Source organism: Miniopterus natalensis, chromosome 8, assembly GCF_054644295.1.
Source record: "Miniopterus natalensis isolate mMinNat1 chromosome 8, mMinNat1.hap1, whole genome shotgun sequence".
Classification (NCBI taxonomy): Eukaryota; Metazoa; Chordata; class Mammalia; order Chiroptera; family Miniopteridae; genus Miniopterus; species Miniopterus natalensis.
The window spans coordinates 68,931,830-68,948,048 of NC_142088.1; the positions used below are offsets into that span (position 1 = coordinate 68,931,830).

Sequence of the window (16,219 nt, forward strand, 5' to 3'; positions counted from 1 at the left end):
GGAGCTTCAGGATTCCTCCCCCTCTCCCCCCTCCCCTTCCCCCCCTCTCCCCCTCCCCCTCCCCCTCCCCTCCCCCTCCCCCCTCCCCCTCTCCCTCCCCCCTCCCCCTCTCCCCCTCTCCCTCCCCCCTCCCCCTCTCCCCCTCTCCCTCCCCCTCTCCCCCTCCCCCCTCTCCCTCCCTCCCCCCTCTCCTTCCCCTCTCCCTCCCCACACACTTTGGTGAGCCTGCTTTCAGCCCAGCCTGTAGAGTGGCACTGTCTACTGTGGTTGTCACTAACACCACATGGCCATTTAAATTTTAATTAATTAGAAGTAATTACTATTTCGTTTCTTCCGTTGCAGCAGCCACACCTGAAGTGCTCAGTAGCCACACGTGGCTAGAGGCTGCCATGTAGGGCAGTGAGTGCAAATAGGACACTTCCATCATCACAGAAACTCTCGCACTGCACTGCTCCAGAGTCTTATTCTTTAATAAGTCCCCGATGGTGACTTTTGTCCCTCAAGTCGAAGCCAGGAAAAAAGTCCTATCTAAATGAGATGTCACTTGGGTGGGTTTAGTCATCTTGTGTATTGTTGCAGACATAAGCAAAAGGCCATTCGTTGTGTAGGAGAGGATTTCAGCGCTTCGGTGTTGAGGAGATGGGCGATCTTCCATGGAGAGTGTGTGGCCCAGAGAGCTCTGGCCTGCGCGACCATCCCTGGTCCGAGCCGCGTCCCCTCACCACAGCCGGTTCACAGTGCGGCAGGAGGGCGGGGCTGGGTAGAGAAGAGAGCTGGGGATGCGGGCGGAGGGGAGATGGGAGCCTCGGAAGGTCGAGAGAGGGAGGTAAGGTGAGGACGAATGGGAAAGGGGAGGAGGTGTTTGTTAGTGGTAAGGAAGTGAGGCCGGCCGGGAGCCTTGGGAAAAAAGGGCAACTTTTTGGCATAGCCATTATAGGAAAAGAGAAATGGCTTATAAGCATCCTTTGCTCACTTTTTCCTTCCCTTTATCCTGCCTCCAAATGGATTTTGTTTGTTGCTTTATGTAAAATGGTAGAATACATGGAGTGACCCAGGACCTAGCTAGAACAAACCAGCACTAGAAATGGGGCATCCCAGCTACCGTGTATATTCGCCATTGGACTGTCTTTTAGTTTTCATTCTTTTACAGTGACAGTGTCCCAGATTACAAGTGCTTGGGAGATTAGGGTGACAGATGATAAATGAAACATTTACACTTTAAGCTGAAGACTAAATTGGCTGGGCTACTGTGTTTTAGATCTTGTGTAAATTAAGGGATGATTGGAAGAAGCTTCTCTTTGGGAAGTGCGTTAGAATTGGTAGAAGACTCAGGCTTTACTAATGTGAATCACAGGCCTTTAAACCTACAGTCGACGAGGGAGCAAACTTTCAGTCCACATCATTTTGAGTGTGAGAGTATCTGTCAGTAGGTTTTGCCCTTATAATTTCAGAGGCAGTTCGTTGAGTACCTGTCAGTAGGTTTCCTTGAAGCTTCCGTGCAGGGTTATTCATAGACTTAGAATGCTGTACAATTAGCACTTTGCAGTCTTTACAGAAAGAAAAGAAAAGGTGCCAGTGGCTTCAACCATGTCTTTAGAATTTACTAGTCTTCACTGGCAAGACTAATACAGACTCAGACTTGAGTGTGTGTCAGACTCCCCTGAAGGGCTTATTGAAACGCAGTAAAATGGATCCCAGGGCCCTTCCTAGAGTTTCTGATTCAGTGGATTGGGATGGACTTTGGAGTTTGCTGTTCTAACAAGTTTCCAGGTGACACCAATGCTGCTGACCTGTGGCCCACACTTTGCTGGCCACTGGTCCTGTGGGAATTTAAATTTGGCTTCAGTCTGGGTTGATTGGGGAGTTATGTTGAAGGGGGATGGTAGTTTATTTACCTCTTTCCGACTCAGTGTTTTCCTCCTCAGGAGTCTGGGCAGGAGGGAGAAGGAGCCTGTGTTCATTCCTGACCCTGTTCCTCAGTGCTGTCCCCCAGCTGAAGGCCAGGTGTGCTGATGGAGCGTCACCCTCACTGCTCCCCACAACCCCCAACCAGGAGGCAGCTGTGTTTGCTCCTTACCTACATCTCTGCTGCCTCCTGGAGACCTCGCAGCCCCAGGTCGCTGGTGGTGTGGGGATGTGACATGGATGCCAGGGCCTTCTAGTGGCCGGGTGATCAACCGGGAATGGCCACTGGGAGGGAGTCAGGGGACCTGGCTTCTCCATCTGGGTGGATTTCATACTCCTTGGGTGACCTTGGACAAGCTTCTTAGTCTTTGACTCCCCCACTTGTGTTGATGAAACATACCTCTCCCCACCCCAATCTATGAAGTAGCAGAAAAACCAAAACCCCAGTCTGGGGAGTGGCCTCTGGAACATTTATGAGTTGATGTGCAGAACTTGGAGTGCCCGAGGAGAAAGCTGCTGTGTAAACACAATATATTATTCATAAAACATCAAAAATAGCATCACACCCTCTGCTAATAATAGCTGCCTTAGGTTGGAGCTGCTCTGACACACAGGCTCCCAGCAGTGGGGAAGGAGGGGTGACTGTGGGTTTTGAATTTGCAACACATTTAAAAGAACATGAAAATAGGTTTCTAAAACATTTTTAGCATATTCATGGGTATATTCATGAAGAAAATGTGATGGTGGTTTTGTATAACTCAACTTTAGCAAACCAAGTCATCATTTCCTTTTGAGTTTCATTACACTTCAGAGCTGTTTTACAGTGTGGGCTATTCCAGAGGCATGCTGGCTGGCATAGTAGGAGTGTTTTGCTCCTCACAGCAACATTGGCAAGCAGTGAATTCTGTGGGGGAAACATACAAATCACCAGTGATCACTTAATCAGTTAATGGTTACCTCAGCTCTGCTGCTGTAGACACTGAGATCTAAAAATAGGGTTCCTGCCCTTAAGGGATTTGTAGTGTGGTTTTGATTAAAGATATATAAGCAAGATATTATATAAGGAGACCATTGTATTCTTAATACTTATCTCCTTAAAGTAAACAATGAGGTGCCTGCAGTGATCTGGAAAAAGAGATTCCTGTGGCATCCCTGTTTGTGGTAGAAGCTCAGACCTTTGTTCCTCCCCTCCAGCCCCCAACCCCAGGAGCGTGGCGATGGAAGTTTCTTGAGGGTGTTGTGACAAACTTTCTGTAGAGGTCTAGCACCCAGTGGTGGCTGCCCTACCCACATTGTGGGGGAGAAGCTGCTCTGTACACAGATACACTGCAGGTCTCTTAGGGACCATTAGAGCCCATTCCTTCCTACCAGCGGGCATGACCACTCCCTCCCCACCTTCAGTCCAGAGAGTTGTGGCTTTTTAGCCCACAGTGGAAACTCCCTAAGGACGGGCCTCACTTAGCTCTGGGCAGGGACCCTCAGCCCTGGTGCACTGGGGACTTGACCGGAGAGCTTTTAAACAAATAGGTGCCTGGGTTCACCCTCAGAGATTCTGATAAAATTGAACTGGGGCAGTCTCTGGGCTACTGCTAAAAAAACACACAAACCCTTGGTGAGTGCAGGGTGCCACTGGGGTTGGAGAAGCACTGAGTTGGTGGCTGGATTTATCTGAAAGGGTGGATCAGAGAGTCTCTGCTAGTCACTCAGGAGTGGGTTTTTGTTTTGTTTCAGAGAGAGGAAGGCAGAGGAAGAGAGAGAGAGAGAAACATCAATGATGAGAGGCATTGATCGGCCGCCTCCTGCACACCTTGGACTGGGGATCGAGCCTGCAACTGGGGCATGTGCCCTGACCGGGAATCCAACCACGATCTCCTGGATCCTAGGTCGATGCTCAACCGCTGAGCCATGACAGCCACGCAGGAGTTTTTTGAATGGAGAAAAAACACACACACCACATTACAAATCTTATCTTGAAAGCTTATCCTGACTTTAGGCTCTTTCCCTGTAATGGGACCTCTCCTAGTCCCATATGCTCACAGGTAGAAATGGTCACTCTGAGTGTCAGCACACCTGGCCCACAGCCGTCTTCCCCAGGGCCACAGCTGGGACTCAGGGGCCACTTGCTTTGGGAGCATCAATCCACCAACCTGTGGGAATTCCTGTTCTTGCTCCAGCATCTTGTCACTAAAGGACCTACTGTAGGTGCACCTTGTTCCTGTAGGACTCCCCTGTGGGCTGCGGCCCCCTTCGTCCCTGTCGCCCTGCCAGGACTGTGGGGAGCAGCCCCAGGCCCACTCCTCACACTAGCATTCATCACTCCTGCTGCTGTGTCAGTGTGGACTTTCTGCCTGCAGTTTTTGTTCTCCCCTTGCGTGTATGTTTTCCCCCCCGGGCTCATTCCGAGGATATATGGCACTGGTGGCGGATCATTCATTTGGTTTATAGGGCCGGGACCTCTCTTGTTCATCTGTACCAAGACCCCCAGCCCATTCATTGTGTTTTCTACCCCTCTCTGCTCTTGTGGTTCGCCCCAGCCAGCACTGAAGAATTCTTTCTGTCCGTATTGGAAGAATAAACCCCTCAACTAGAGTATGAATTAGAAGCCTGCTGAGTAGATGCCAAGCAGCTGTATTGACCTGTGCATTTCTGATCAGTACTTTTAGGGGAACATGTTTACCCACAGGTTTGTTTAGATTCTAAATAGGTGCCACTTCAGTGTGATGTGGGAAACTTGGGGCCATTCTGTTAGTCCAGAGAGGGATATCCAAGATGGATAATGAAAGATGATTCTATCTGAGAGTGAAGGAAGAGGGCTGAGAGGCTGCCAGGGCAGGGAGAGCCTGATGGAGACATCAGGTCGGGGCAGGAATGACCTAGAGCTAACTGTGGTCATTCTTGCATTTTTCTCTTTTCTCTGTGTTTTCATTTTCATTTGGTATTTTGGCCCTTGTTACTTTCATTTCCTCACATTTTCTTTCATATTTCATCTTTCTTTCTCCTGTGAGTTGTTGTGTCTGGATGGCCAGAGACAGCGCCTATGTCCCAAGCCCCATAGACTTCCTTGCTGCTCCCACACCCATCCTTGGCCTCGTCCCTAACTTGCTCCTGCCTCCTCCTGGGCCGGGTGCCTTAGCTGACTCTTCCTTACTTCTCTCCCCTCATTCTCAAGAATTGCTCCATCTCTTTTTTTTACAATTTTTTAAAAGTTTATTATTTATTTATTTATTTATTTAAATCTTCACCTGAGGATGTTTTTTCCATTGCTTTTTAGAGAGAGTGGAAGGGGGGTAAGAGGGGGTGAGAGAGAGAGACAGACAGACACTGATTGGTTGCCTCCTGCTCCCCACTGACCAGGGCCAGGGATTGAGCCTGCACCTGAAGTATGTGCCTTTGGCTGGAATCGAACCTGGGACACCTTCAGTCCACAGGCCAATGCTCTAACCACTGAGCCAAACCAGGTAGGGCAAGAACTGCTCCATCTTGCCATAAGTATGTTCTCTTTTGTTATTACCAAATTATTCCTCCTTTTTATCTTTGGGAAAAGCCAAAGGTGTCTTATCACCAGAGAGAGACATCCAGGGTAGACTCCTGTTTTCCTTTTTAAGCCAGCATGCATGAGTTACTTTTTTTATGCTCTGTGCATTATCTGATTTTATCTGCAGGTAGAAAGTATTTCCATCTTGCAGGTGAGAAAATAGACGTTACTAGAAGTTAAGTAGCTTGATCAAGACCAAGCAACATGTTAAATGACTGAACTCAGGATGTCTCATGCTGGAGTCTCCACTCTTTGCTGCTGAACTCTGTAGCCTCTGGCTGAGGAGTGAACTGTGTTACTGGGACGGGGCTTGGGGAGGTCTCAGGGCCTTGGAGATTCTTCATGCCAGCATTCACGGGAAGCTGTGAGATTATGTAGGATGGTGCAGCCTCTTTCCCATGGGTTTGGTTTTGGTGATAAAATTCTGCATCATTCTCTTAGAAATGATTCACTATCAATTCTGAGGCTGTGAATGATCACAGTGGGAATATGTCAAGTTATGGTTGGGCCCCCATACATTGGGTTGTGTCGTTGTCACTGTCATTGTGTAAATCAGCAGGGTGGAGTTCTTCCAGTTAAGTTTCTCAATGTTTTGTTTCTTTGCAGAGCCTGTGTCATCTTGGGGGTGATATTCCTCCTGTCATCCATATGTATAGTGGTCAAAGCCATCCATGACCTCTCAACTAAGCTGCTCCCAGAAGTGGTAAGGTCCTGCTTCTTTCTTAACAGTCCCTCCTGTGTTACCTCTCTGCACAGACTTACTGGGGAACATTGGACAGGTGGAGAGAGGATATACAGCATTTCGGGAGTCCTGAAGGACTCGTTGCAGAATATGAATGACTTGGGGCAGAGAAGCACTAGGCAAGATGAAAAGACTTCAAATAGTGGAGCCTGCACTGGCTTCTGTCTCTCTCCTTAGATTTTTGACTATTTTTAAAACAAGATATCTCTTATGTGAAGAGAAATGGGCTGATTTTTATGTAGCAGAGTGACCAGTCTGTGTTGTTGACATCTGTTGTTCTGTGTTCATTTAACGACTGTTGTATTAAAAGTTAGTTTTTTCCTTTGCACCTCAATACATGAACCTGTTTAGGTTTTCGGGCACAACTGACATTCGAATGCAGAAACATGAGAACACAATTTCATAATGAAGTGTGTCTTTGATTACTTTGTTTTTGCTGTGAGAATCATCACCTGCACTCTGATTCGTTTTCCCCGCCTCCCCTTATGAATGCCGAGAAAAGAAGTATTTTGACGGTCTTCATACAAAGCAGCCGATTTACCTACAGGGAGATGGAGATACTGCTGTTACAAGGATTCCCTATATAGAGGGTGGGGCAAAAGTAGGTGTACAGTTGTTCATATGGAAAATAATCCAGTAATTGCCCTGGCTGGTGTTGCTCAGTGGTAGAGCATGGGCCCATGCACTGAAGGGCCTTGGGTTCAATTTCCGATCAAGGGCATGTACCTGGGTTACCGGTTCATTCCCTTGCCGATCAGGGCACATGTGGGAGGCAACCAATCGATGTGTTTCTCTCATATTGATGTTTCTCTCTCTCCTGTCTTTCCTCCCTCCTTCCCTCCTTCCCTCCTTCCCTCCCCCCCCCCCATGGTCTCTAAAAATCAATGGAAAAAATATCCTTGGATGAAGATTAACAAAAAAAAAGAATAATTCAACAATTAGTAAATAATAATACAAGAATAAACTCTGTTTCACATCCTCACAACCGTAAACCTACTTTTGCCCCACCCTGGACAAGTTACATAGAAATTTAAATGCAAAAATAAGAGCTCTTCTCACGTGATTTGATTTGAGCTTAGCTACATGCACCCTCTTAATATAAGGCCTAAACGATTAGCCCTTTAAGCTTACTTTTAGAAACATTTATGCTAATCCTCTTTGGAGTAATGTATTAAGTGTCTGTGCCCATGTGTGTTTATGGGGAAGGTGAAAGTGAAGCGGGATGTTATACCGCATTTCAAAGCTATTAAAGCTGCTTGGAGCTGCCCTGCCCCTCACAGAGATTAGTCCCATTCCTTTAGAAACTCATCGGGACCTTAACTATCATGTATCATCACAGCTGGAAAGCTTGGTCTCTAATATCTCAATGGCAGGAAGAAAAGATGGGTACCAGGGTAGGGATGTGCCTGCCTCTGTTTTTCAGTCTTTTTTAGCAGAGCCAGCTCAAGCAGATATTACTATTTATTATACTCTGTGCTCTCGATCTCACTATTGTTGTTTCACCCTGATCTCCCTGGTTGCCTGGGATCCTGGACTTTTTCATCCCTTCCCTCCACCAGACTTGCTATCCTGTGTTCCGTTCTGTCGGAATCAAGCTTATGTGAAGAGTAGACATGAAAGTACAAAGTGTGATGAATTAAGACGTCAGTCAGCGTGGTTGCATTTTACAGGGTAGAGAAATCTGACTCCACTCTAAGTAATGTTTATTGGTGGGAAATTTCAGCCCTAGGCTAGTGGACACACTCATTTATTTAGGCATTAAAAATTAATTTCCAGCAGGACTAATGATAATGGAATGGATAGCTGTGCTCAGGGGCCCTCCTTGTTTTTTTTTTCTTGATAGCTGAACCATTTTTAACTGCGAATAGTCTCATATCTTATGGTGCAGATACTCCTAAGACATGGAGCTCACCAACTTGAATTCCACATTGAGGTATAAATATCTAATGCCCTGCCTCGGGCAAGGGTCAGAGAGGGTGAAGAGTTCCATGATTTTGCCCAAGATGACCTGTCCTTGGAGAACTCACACCCACTGCATCTTTTATCAGTCTTAGCATGGGATTTAAAAATCCACCCATTCATTGTTATCACTTCACAACTCAGAAGTAAGGTGGTCTTGTTTTGTTTTGTTTTAAGCCTTCAGATGTATGGAAAGGTAACAAAGGTGCCTTCAAGCTGCGTGAGCTCCCTTCTCTAGAGGGGAGGCCTTCTAATCAGCCGAGTGGCCGGGAGGGCGGGCCAGGTAAATGCTGCTGGTTATAGCCAATGATAGTTTAATACTGGATCTTTGGGTTCCCTGTGTCTGTTCTAGAAATTTGTGGAAGTCAGCAGGCTGTAGCCAGACCCCCAGCCCCTGCAGAAATTCAAAATGAGTGTTTGTGTGCAGTGCCTCATCTAAATGAGGAGTCACAAACCCAGATGGCCCCCAAAGCCAGTCTTGAAAACAGGAGAAATTTCCGAGGTCCATTTCACCTAGAGTGTGTGCCCGGAGGAAGGGTCTGCCCTCTAGTGGAGTTGCCCTGTGGGAATGTGGACCTGGGATTGCCAGATCTTCCGAGCTTTTAAGAGAAAGTGGAAACCTGTGTTTAATGAGAAATAAATTAGCAACTAATTAAAAACCCCCAGAAAACTCTGAATGAGAATGGGTGAACAATTTCACATGGGCCAATAACACATGCCTTTTGGCTCTTTATGGCCAGTGGTGGTCAAAACCAGGGAGACTGGCATTTAGGGCCTAGATATCATGAATTTACGTCCGAATTATAGCTTCACCCTTCCCTTAACTGCAGAATTGCCCTTTTACATGTGATTGCTGCCAGGTTGTCACCTGTAGGTTTGTCAGAAGCAGCAGTTTCCCTTGTCCAAGCCTGTTCCCCTGGCAGCCTTCTTTTCAACATCTGCTGTGTAATTCTCAGAGCTAGAGTATTGCAAGGATGGGTAAGTTTTGACTAAGAAAGCTGTGTAATTAGGAATTTCCTAACTGTGAAGTCGGTTAGCTCTGCCCCTTGGTGGCGTCACCTGCCCCTTGGTGGCTCGGGGGGAACCTGGACCAGGAGCCACTTGCAAGGGTTTCACAGGTAAATGGCCTGAGTCTGCTCCCTCACATCCTGCCCACGGTTGAATTGGATCATTAATGAAACAAATTCTGAAGATGCCATCTCGGAAGCTCTGTATGAACTATGTTCTGAAGTCAGGAAGAGTGGGCAGTGCTGCAGATGTGGGAACAGTGCTGGCCTCAGGTCTGTGGTGGCTCTGAAAGGAGCATCGCCCTCTTCCTGTCTGTATGCCCGCCACACCTGTTCTGGGGAGGGGACAGTGGCACACTTCTGCTTCCTGGGAAGATACGGCGGCTTTGAAAGATGAAGTGATCTTCCTGAGGTTGTCCGCTGGCTGGTGGCAGAGCCTGGATTTGAAACCCCTTCTCCTGGTCTGGGCCTGTCTTGGATCCTGGTACTGTGGGCTTACGTGGGCTTGTTTTCATTGGCCTAGACCACCTGGTTTTTCTTCTTTTCTGATTTTTTTATTTATTTCTGTACTTTTTTCTATCTTTTCATACTCAGAAGTGGGTGCTGTCAAGGGCTGTCCTCCAGGGAGGCTGTCCAGGCCCCCAGGTGGTCCTGTCCCTGGCCTTTCTGGCTACTTCTGCTGCCCTGACCTCTTACCGCAGGGCCCCTGCACTCTGCCTCCGGCCAGCGTCTGCCTCTACTGCTTTGTCTCCTGAAACACCCGCAGGCAGGTTAATTAAGAAGCAGTGGGGGGAAAAGGAGGACATCTGTAATACTTTCAACAGTAAAGATTAAAAAAAAAAAAAAGCAATGGAAAATGCAGTGGGACGAATATGGAGTGAGGGAATCATGGGGCACATGGAGCGGGGTGGGAGGAAGGGCTGTAGGGAAGCTGCTTAGCAGGTGGGGGGACGAGGGCGTGGTGCGCTCACCTGTCTGAGGTGGGACTCCCCTCTCTGCCCCTCTCTGCCCCTCTCTGCCCCTCTTGCCCCCTTGACCAGCACAGGCAGGCCACCTAGTCTTCCTGACCCCGGGCTTCCTGACATGTGAACTGGAGTCTAGACTCATGCCAGAGGTTTATGATAAGGATCCAATCAGCAACTTATTTAAAATAATTGTCCTCAGAAGATAGTGACAACTGTGGTGGCTGCTGCCCTTAGCGTTCTGATTTTTTATATTTCTGAATTGCTGATCACAGTTACTCCAGTTTATGGTCTAAGGTGATTTCGATTGGGCCCCTTTTGAGGCAGGAGATATTTAACAGAAGGAAATGAGGGGGAAGGGGAGGGGGCAGTAAGGCTTTGGGGCCAGGTGAGCACTTTCACAGCTTGTCAGCCTCGGGTCTTCTGAGCAAGTGCCTCGTGCGTGGGAGTGAGTTTCTCAAGCGCCCTCAGCACCCAGTGAGTGCGCCAAGGCAGTCCAGCCGCGGGGGTGGGGATGTGGGAGCTGAAGTCACGGGGACAGATCTCAACCCTGAGATTTCCTAACAGGAGAAACCTGGGGCAGGTTGTTCCACCTTTTTCTGCCGCACTCTTTGTTTGTAAAATGGAAATAATGCACCTTCTTTGTAGGATTGTTAAGCAAGCAAAATAAAAAGATGTAAGTAATGTGCTTAGCCTGTAACTATTGAAGGAATGTTGGCTGATTATATTGGACTAGAGAAATTGGTGGACCTTTTGATGCCTTTAGTTCTGGAAGCTTAGACCGAATTGAACTGTCCAGGAAATGTCTTCAGGGACACTGTACTCAGCTCAGATTGGGTAATGCTGTAGGCTCCTTCTTGGGCAATAACCTATAAATCCTGGATCCACCATCAGCAACAGAGAGATTCTTCTTCCACCCTGACACGCCCTCAAGCATAACTCTAAATTTAATTTTGGAGCTGTGTTGACAACTACTTTTAAAAAATAACAATCTCAGTAAGGGTCCTCCACATCCCCCCCCACCAACATCTCCCCAGCACTGTGCAAAGAAAAGTGGAAATCACTATCAGACTCTCAGGGGTGTCTCATCCTTGTTACTTCAGACAGAATAATTCCACTGCTTAAGCAAGATTGGCTGCTTTATTCTTCCTAGAGCCAAGGACCTACCAGCTTCCAAACAGAAGAGAACTGAGCACTGATGAAAGCAGAGTTCAAGGAAGATAGAATCCAGAAGGTCTATGCATAACGGGCCAACTGAGTTTCAGCAAAGGTGCCAAGGCAGGTCAATGGAAGGAAGAAAAGTCTCTATAACAAATGGTGCGGGAGCAGCTGGCTAACCATATGGAAAAAAATGGACATTCACACTTACGTCATAATTAACAACTGCATCATAAAGCTCAATGTCAAACCCAAAACTCTAAACTTGCTAAAAGAAAAGAGAAAATCTTTGCCACCTTGGAGGCAAAGGTTTCTTAAGTACAGTACCAAATGCATGAACCATAAAATAAGAAAATAAAAAATTGGACTTATCAAAATAAAAAATCTTTGCTCTTCCCAGACACCATTAAGAAAATGATAGGACAACATAGACAACAGCCATATATCAGACAAAGGACTTGTATCCAGAATGTATAAAGAATAGCTTAATAAGGCACCAACCCAATCAGAAGATTGGCAAAGATTTATACAGACAATTCACAAGACTAGAGATAAACGAATGGCCAATGAGCACCCAAGAAAATGTATAATATTATTCATCATCAGGGCATTACAAATTAAAGCAACATACTCAACCACTACATACCCATTAGAATCCCTGAAATTAAGAAGAACAAACACGTGGAGCTGCTGCAGCTCTCATATACTGATGGTGAGGGAGTAAAATGGTTTATCCACATTGGAAAAGAGTTCAGAGGTTCATTAAAATGTTCAACACCCATTTACCCTGTGATCTAGCCATTCCACCGTTAGGGATTCACCCAGGAGAAATGAAAATATGTGTCTGCACAAAGACTCTTCCACAAATGTTTATTGCATTTTTATTTCTAATGTCAAAAACTAGAAATAACCTAAATGTATATGAACAAGTGAATGGATAAAAAATGTGGTATATCAACATAATGGAATACTACTACTCAGTGTTAAAAAGGCACTATTGACCCATACAACAACATGGATAGGCCTCAAAATAATTAAGGTGGGTACCAGGAGCAAGGCAAAAAGGAGTATGTGTGTATATATATATATATATAAATATATATACACACACACACACATATATATATATATACATATATATATGGCATTCCACTTATATAAAGTTTTCGTTGCAAGCTAATCTATAGTAACAGAAAGCAGATAGTGGTTGCCTGAGGATTGTGGGAGTGGGGAAGAATTATTAACAAGTCACAAGGAAACTTTTGTGGGTGATGGAAATATCCTCTTGCTTTTGGTGATGGTTTCTAAGATATAAAAACATGTCAACATTGGTCAAGCTTACACTTTCAATATATGCAGTTCAAGTACATCCAGGGGCCATGCTTGGCCACAGATGACCTCACATTGCTAGGCCAAAGAGGAATCCTGCTCAGATCTATATTACATAAACATTTCAGTTGCTGTGAGGTGAGGTTTTGTTTTCCTGACTAACCCATACATTCAGTACCTGGGTGTTGACAGCGCCGCTAAAAGTTGCGCTATAAGCAGGCAGCATGTGAAGACAAGGTGTGTGATAAGAGGGGAAGTGTAAATAGAAGGCTAAATATAGCAGCTGCCCTCAGAGGTGCCCAGTGAGGGGAGCTCCGGCTGAAGGATCACTGATCCCAGGCCGTTGCCAGGAGCTCTCGTCGGTGCGCTGGTGGCTCTGGCTCTGAGAGGATTAACCGTTTTAAACCTGAAAGCTTGGGCGTCGGGCTTTTCGGTCTCTGGGTTCAGGTGGTGCCTAGGAAGTGGCTGGCTGGTTCCGTCCTCGCTCTGTTGGCCTTGGACTTGAGTCAGAATGCGATGTGTCGGGGGCAGGCCACCAGGCTATTTTATCTGGCTCTCATGCCCCTTTGTGTCCCCACCTCCGAAAGGTGCCTTCCTCTTGTCTCATTAGACCGGCCCAGTGCTCCCCAAGTATATAGGGCGTTAGACTCGTGCCATTCTATAACGGGGAAGGAAATCCTCAGCTAAAGAAATAAAACGACGTCCTCCACACACACACACACGCACACACGCACACAGGAATGGAGCCAGGTGGTGTGACAGGCTCCGTCTGGTCCGTGGATGGCCTCCTGAAGTACTCCAGAGTGTGAGGCCTGAAAGTCAGCTCTCAAGGAAAGCTAATGTAACTGGCTCGGTTTCCTGATTGAGAAAATATGGCCAAGACTCAGTCTAACAGAAGATTCTGGATAAATGTCAAGTGTAGGGTTTTCCACACTACTGAATGGGAGCGAACCCCCTCCCCTCCATTTTCCTGGAGGCCTTGAAGATTCCAACATGACAAGTACTGTGAAAACCTGCCTCAAGGTGCTGCTGGGTTATGGTAACAAAAATGGGGAAGAGAAAGGAAAAGGGAGGGAGGTAGAGAAATGAGCTCACTCCTGTCCGTCCCCCGGTCTAATTTAGGGGCATCTGTTTATTTAAGGGTACTGGTGTCTATCAAAGATGGGTGTTGCTAAAGCAAGGTTGAGTACTTTGCTATTCAGACGCATCTGTGCTTGACCTTGGGAAATGTGTTTAATCTCTTGGCACTTGTCTTTCCGTCTGGAATGTGAGAATTCAGCACTTCTAATTTAGCATCTCTCTTTCTCTGAGGTTTTATTGTCATATTTTTTGAAGACGGGAAAAAAAATTTTTAAGGTGTGGAACATTTTTAAGTGCATATTTTTTTCATTCACTTCCCTAAGTATAATGTGGACAATACAATCCTCATAACATTTCTGTTTTTCTGTTTAGTGTTTAGCTAGTGAAGAGAATCATACTGAAATGCCTTTTTATTTCCCAAGCTTGGCCTAAAACACCCCTGCTTGGCGCTCCCAGTACATCCCAGTACAGGAGGCAGTGGGGAATTGGTTCCTGCAGCGACGGGCTCCTCTGTACCTCCCCTGTGCTCCATCCTGCTATCCCAGGAGCAGTGCTGTGACTTCGAACGGTCTGCCTGTAACCAGGATATGAGTATTTGGTGACAAAGCCACACATGTTCCTGAATTGTTAGGGAAACATTTGATACTTTTGGGGGAAGTAGTTTTGGGGCACCGGGTAAGAATTCTTGATCCTTAAATAATCCTGTTACAGTGGACTCTCCGATCATCCCAGCCCCGTGGGCTCGTTGGAGAGGAGAACTGAAAAACCCGGCCAGCCGCTCTGGGTGGGACCCTGGGCTTGCTCCTTCATTCTCGGCATGGTGACTGTTGCAGAGAGAGGTGTGAGCAGAGGCGGTCATGAGAGGAGCAGCTGAGTTACCGCTCTCACTGCTGAGGGCCGTGGTCTTCTACCCTTTGCCCCTTCTGCTGGTGAGAAGCAGCATTGGGGGAAGTGTTGCCAGTAGGGTTTGCCTGCTGTCTTCTTTTACCTGACCCTAACACCCCTTGATTTGGAATTCCCCAAACACCACTCAGCCCCAATTTGGTGCCCATCCTCAGTGCTTCCGTGACCCCTCATGCTGATTGCAACGGTGGCTCTGACCACAGTGCAGCGTAATTTTCCTTCTACTTGTCTCCCTGAATAGACTAAATACTTTGAGGACTAAGACTCGCTGCCCTCCCAGCCCTGAATAGAACCTGGCATGTATTAAGAACTTAATAAATGTATGTTGATAAATGTGTATTGAATGAATTAATACATGCGTGCATGAGGCCCTTGGCTATACCAGGCAGTAGGCCAGAACCACACTTAAAAAGGGGGTGAAACCACAGAATCTGTGCTGTGGACATTTTCACACCCCTGTAGGGGAAACGTAGCAAAGAGGCTCATCCCAGACCACTCCCCACATTCATAGCCTTTGGTCCTGACCTGCAGTGCTGGTGATGTATTGAACAGGTGGTGTGCGGGGGAGGCAGCCCATATATGTATGGCCCCCTTCACCATCACCCCTGATTTTTGTATGAGACATATTTATATTCATAAGAAATACATGTTATTACATGAATGGATACTGTACATATCACACTACAGCTTTTTAAATCAACGTGTTTTTAAGATGTAGAATATGTATGATGTTAATGCCTATCTTATACATTCATGTATTGTAGCCACTCCCCTGGTGCTGGGCATTTGGGTAGTTTGTAGTTGTTATTACAAAGCTGTTGGAATGAATTGCTGTACTATCATGGTAATGTGCAGAGTGTGTGGGGGGGGTTTCTCCAGGTACATACGTAGGAGAGGAATTTTGGGGTAGTACAGGGTGCTCATGTTTTAATAGATCCTGCCAAGTTGCCCTTGAGCGTGGCTTCACCAGTTTCCATTTTCAGAACGTCACCATGCTTGATGTCTTCAAATGTGTCACAGTTTTCTAGTCTCCTGGGTGACAATGGGATCTCATTTTAGTTTGTTTTCCCTTGATTATTGGTGAAGTTGATTATACTTCTTAACATTTATTATCTGTATTTTTTATAAACTGCTTCTTTATACATTGTTTGTCCATTTCTCTGTTGTCTTTTTCTTACTGTTTTTTAGCAGTTATTTATAGGTTCTGAGCACCAGCCTTGTATACAAGTTGCAAATAATTTCTCTTAATATCTAGTTTTTCTTTTAAGTATTGTATATCCTTTGCTATTAGAAGCACCCACCCATGCCTTCCATTTTAGTGTAATCAAATTTATTACTTAACATTTATTATTATTAACATTAGTGCCTACTTCATAGAGTTATAAGGATTCTCTCAGTCAATGCATGTAAAAAGCATTTAAAAAATGCCTGACACTTGGTGCTACAACAGGTGTTTGTTGCTTCTATTATTGTTGTTGTTGTTATTATTAATGAGGTTCCCCCCCATCACCTCAAATATTTTTATAGTTTATGTTTTTGGAACAATTTCAAAATTTGTTTTTTTAGAAAATTGCTGATTTTATCTAGACTTTCAAGTCTGTTGCATTAAAGTTACTCCTGTTAGTCTAACACAGATTTT

General features: G+C 46.0%; 1 protein-coding gene across 1 annotated transcript in view; it reads left to right on the top strand.

Annotated features, from left to right (window-relative positions):
• TMEM163 (transmembrane protein 163) overlaps positions 1-16,219 on the top strand; it is a 206,066-nt gene that overhangs the window by 167,898 nt on the left and 21,949 nt on the right. Inside the window, exon 5 of the mRNA XM_087819437.1 lies at positions 6,047-6,143. Coding sequence (XP_087675563.1) covers positions 6,047-6,143 — 97 coding nt within the window. The remainder of the gene's footprint in view (positions 1-6,046; positions 6,144-16,219) is intronic.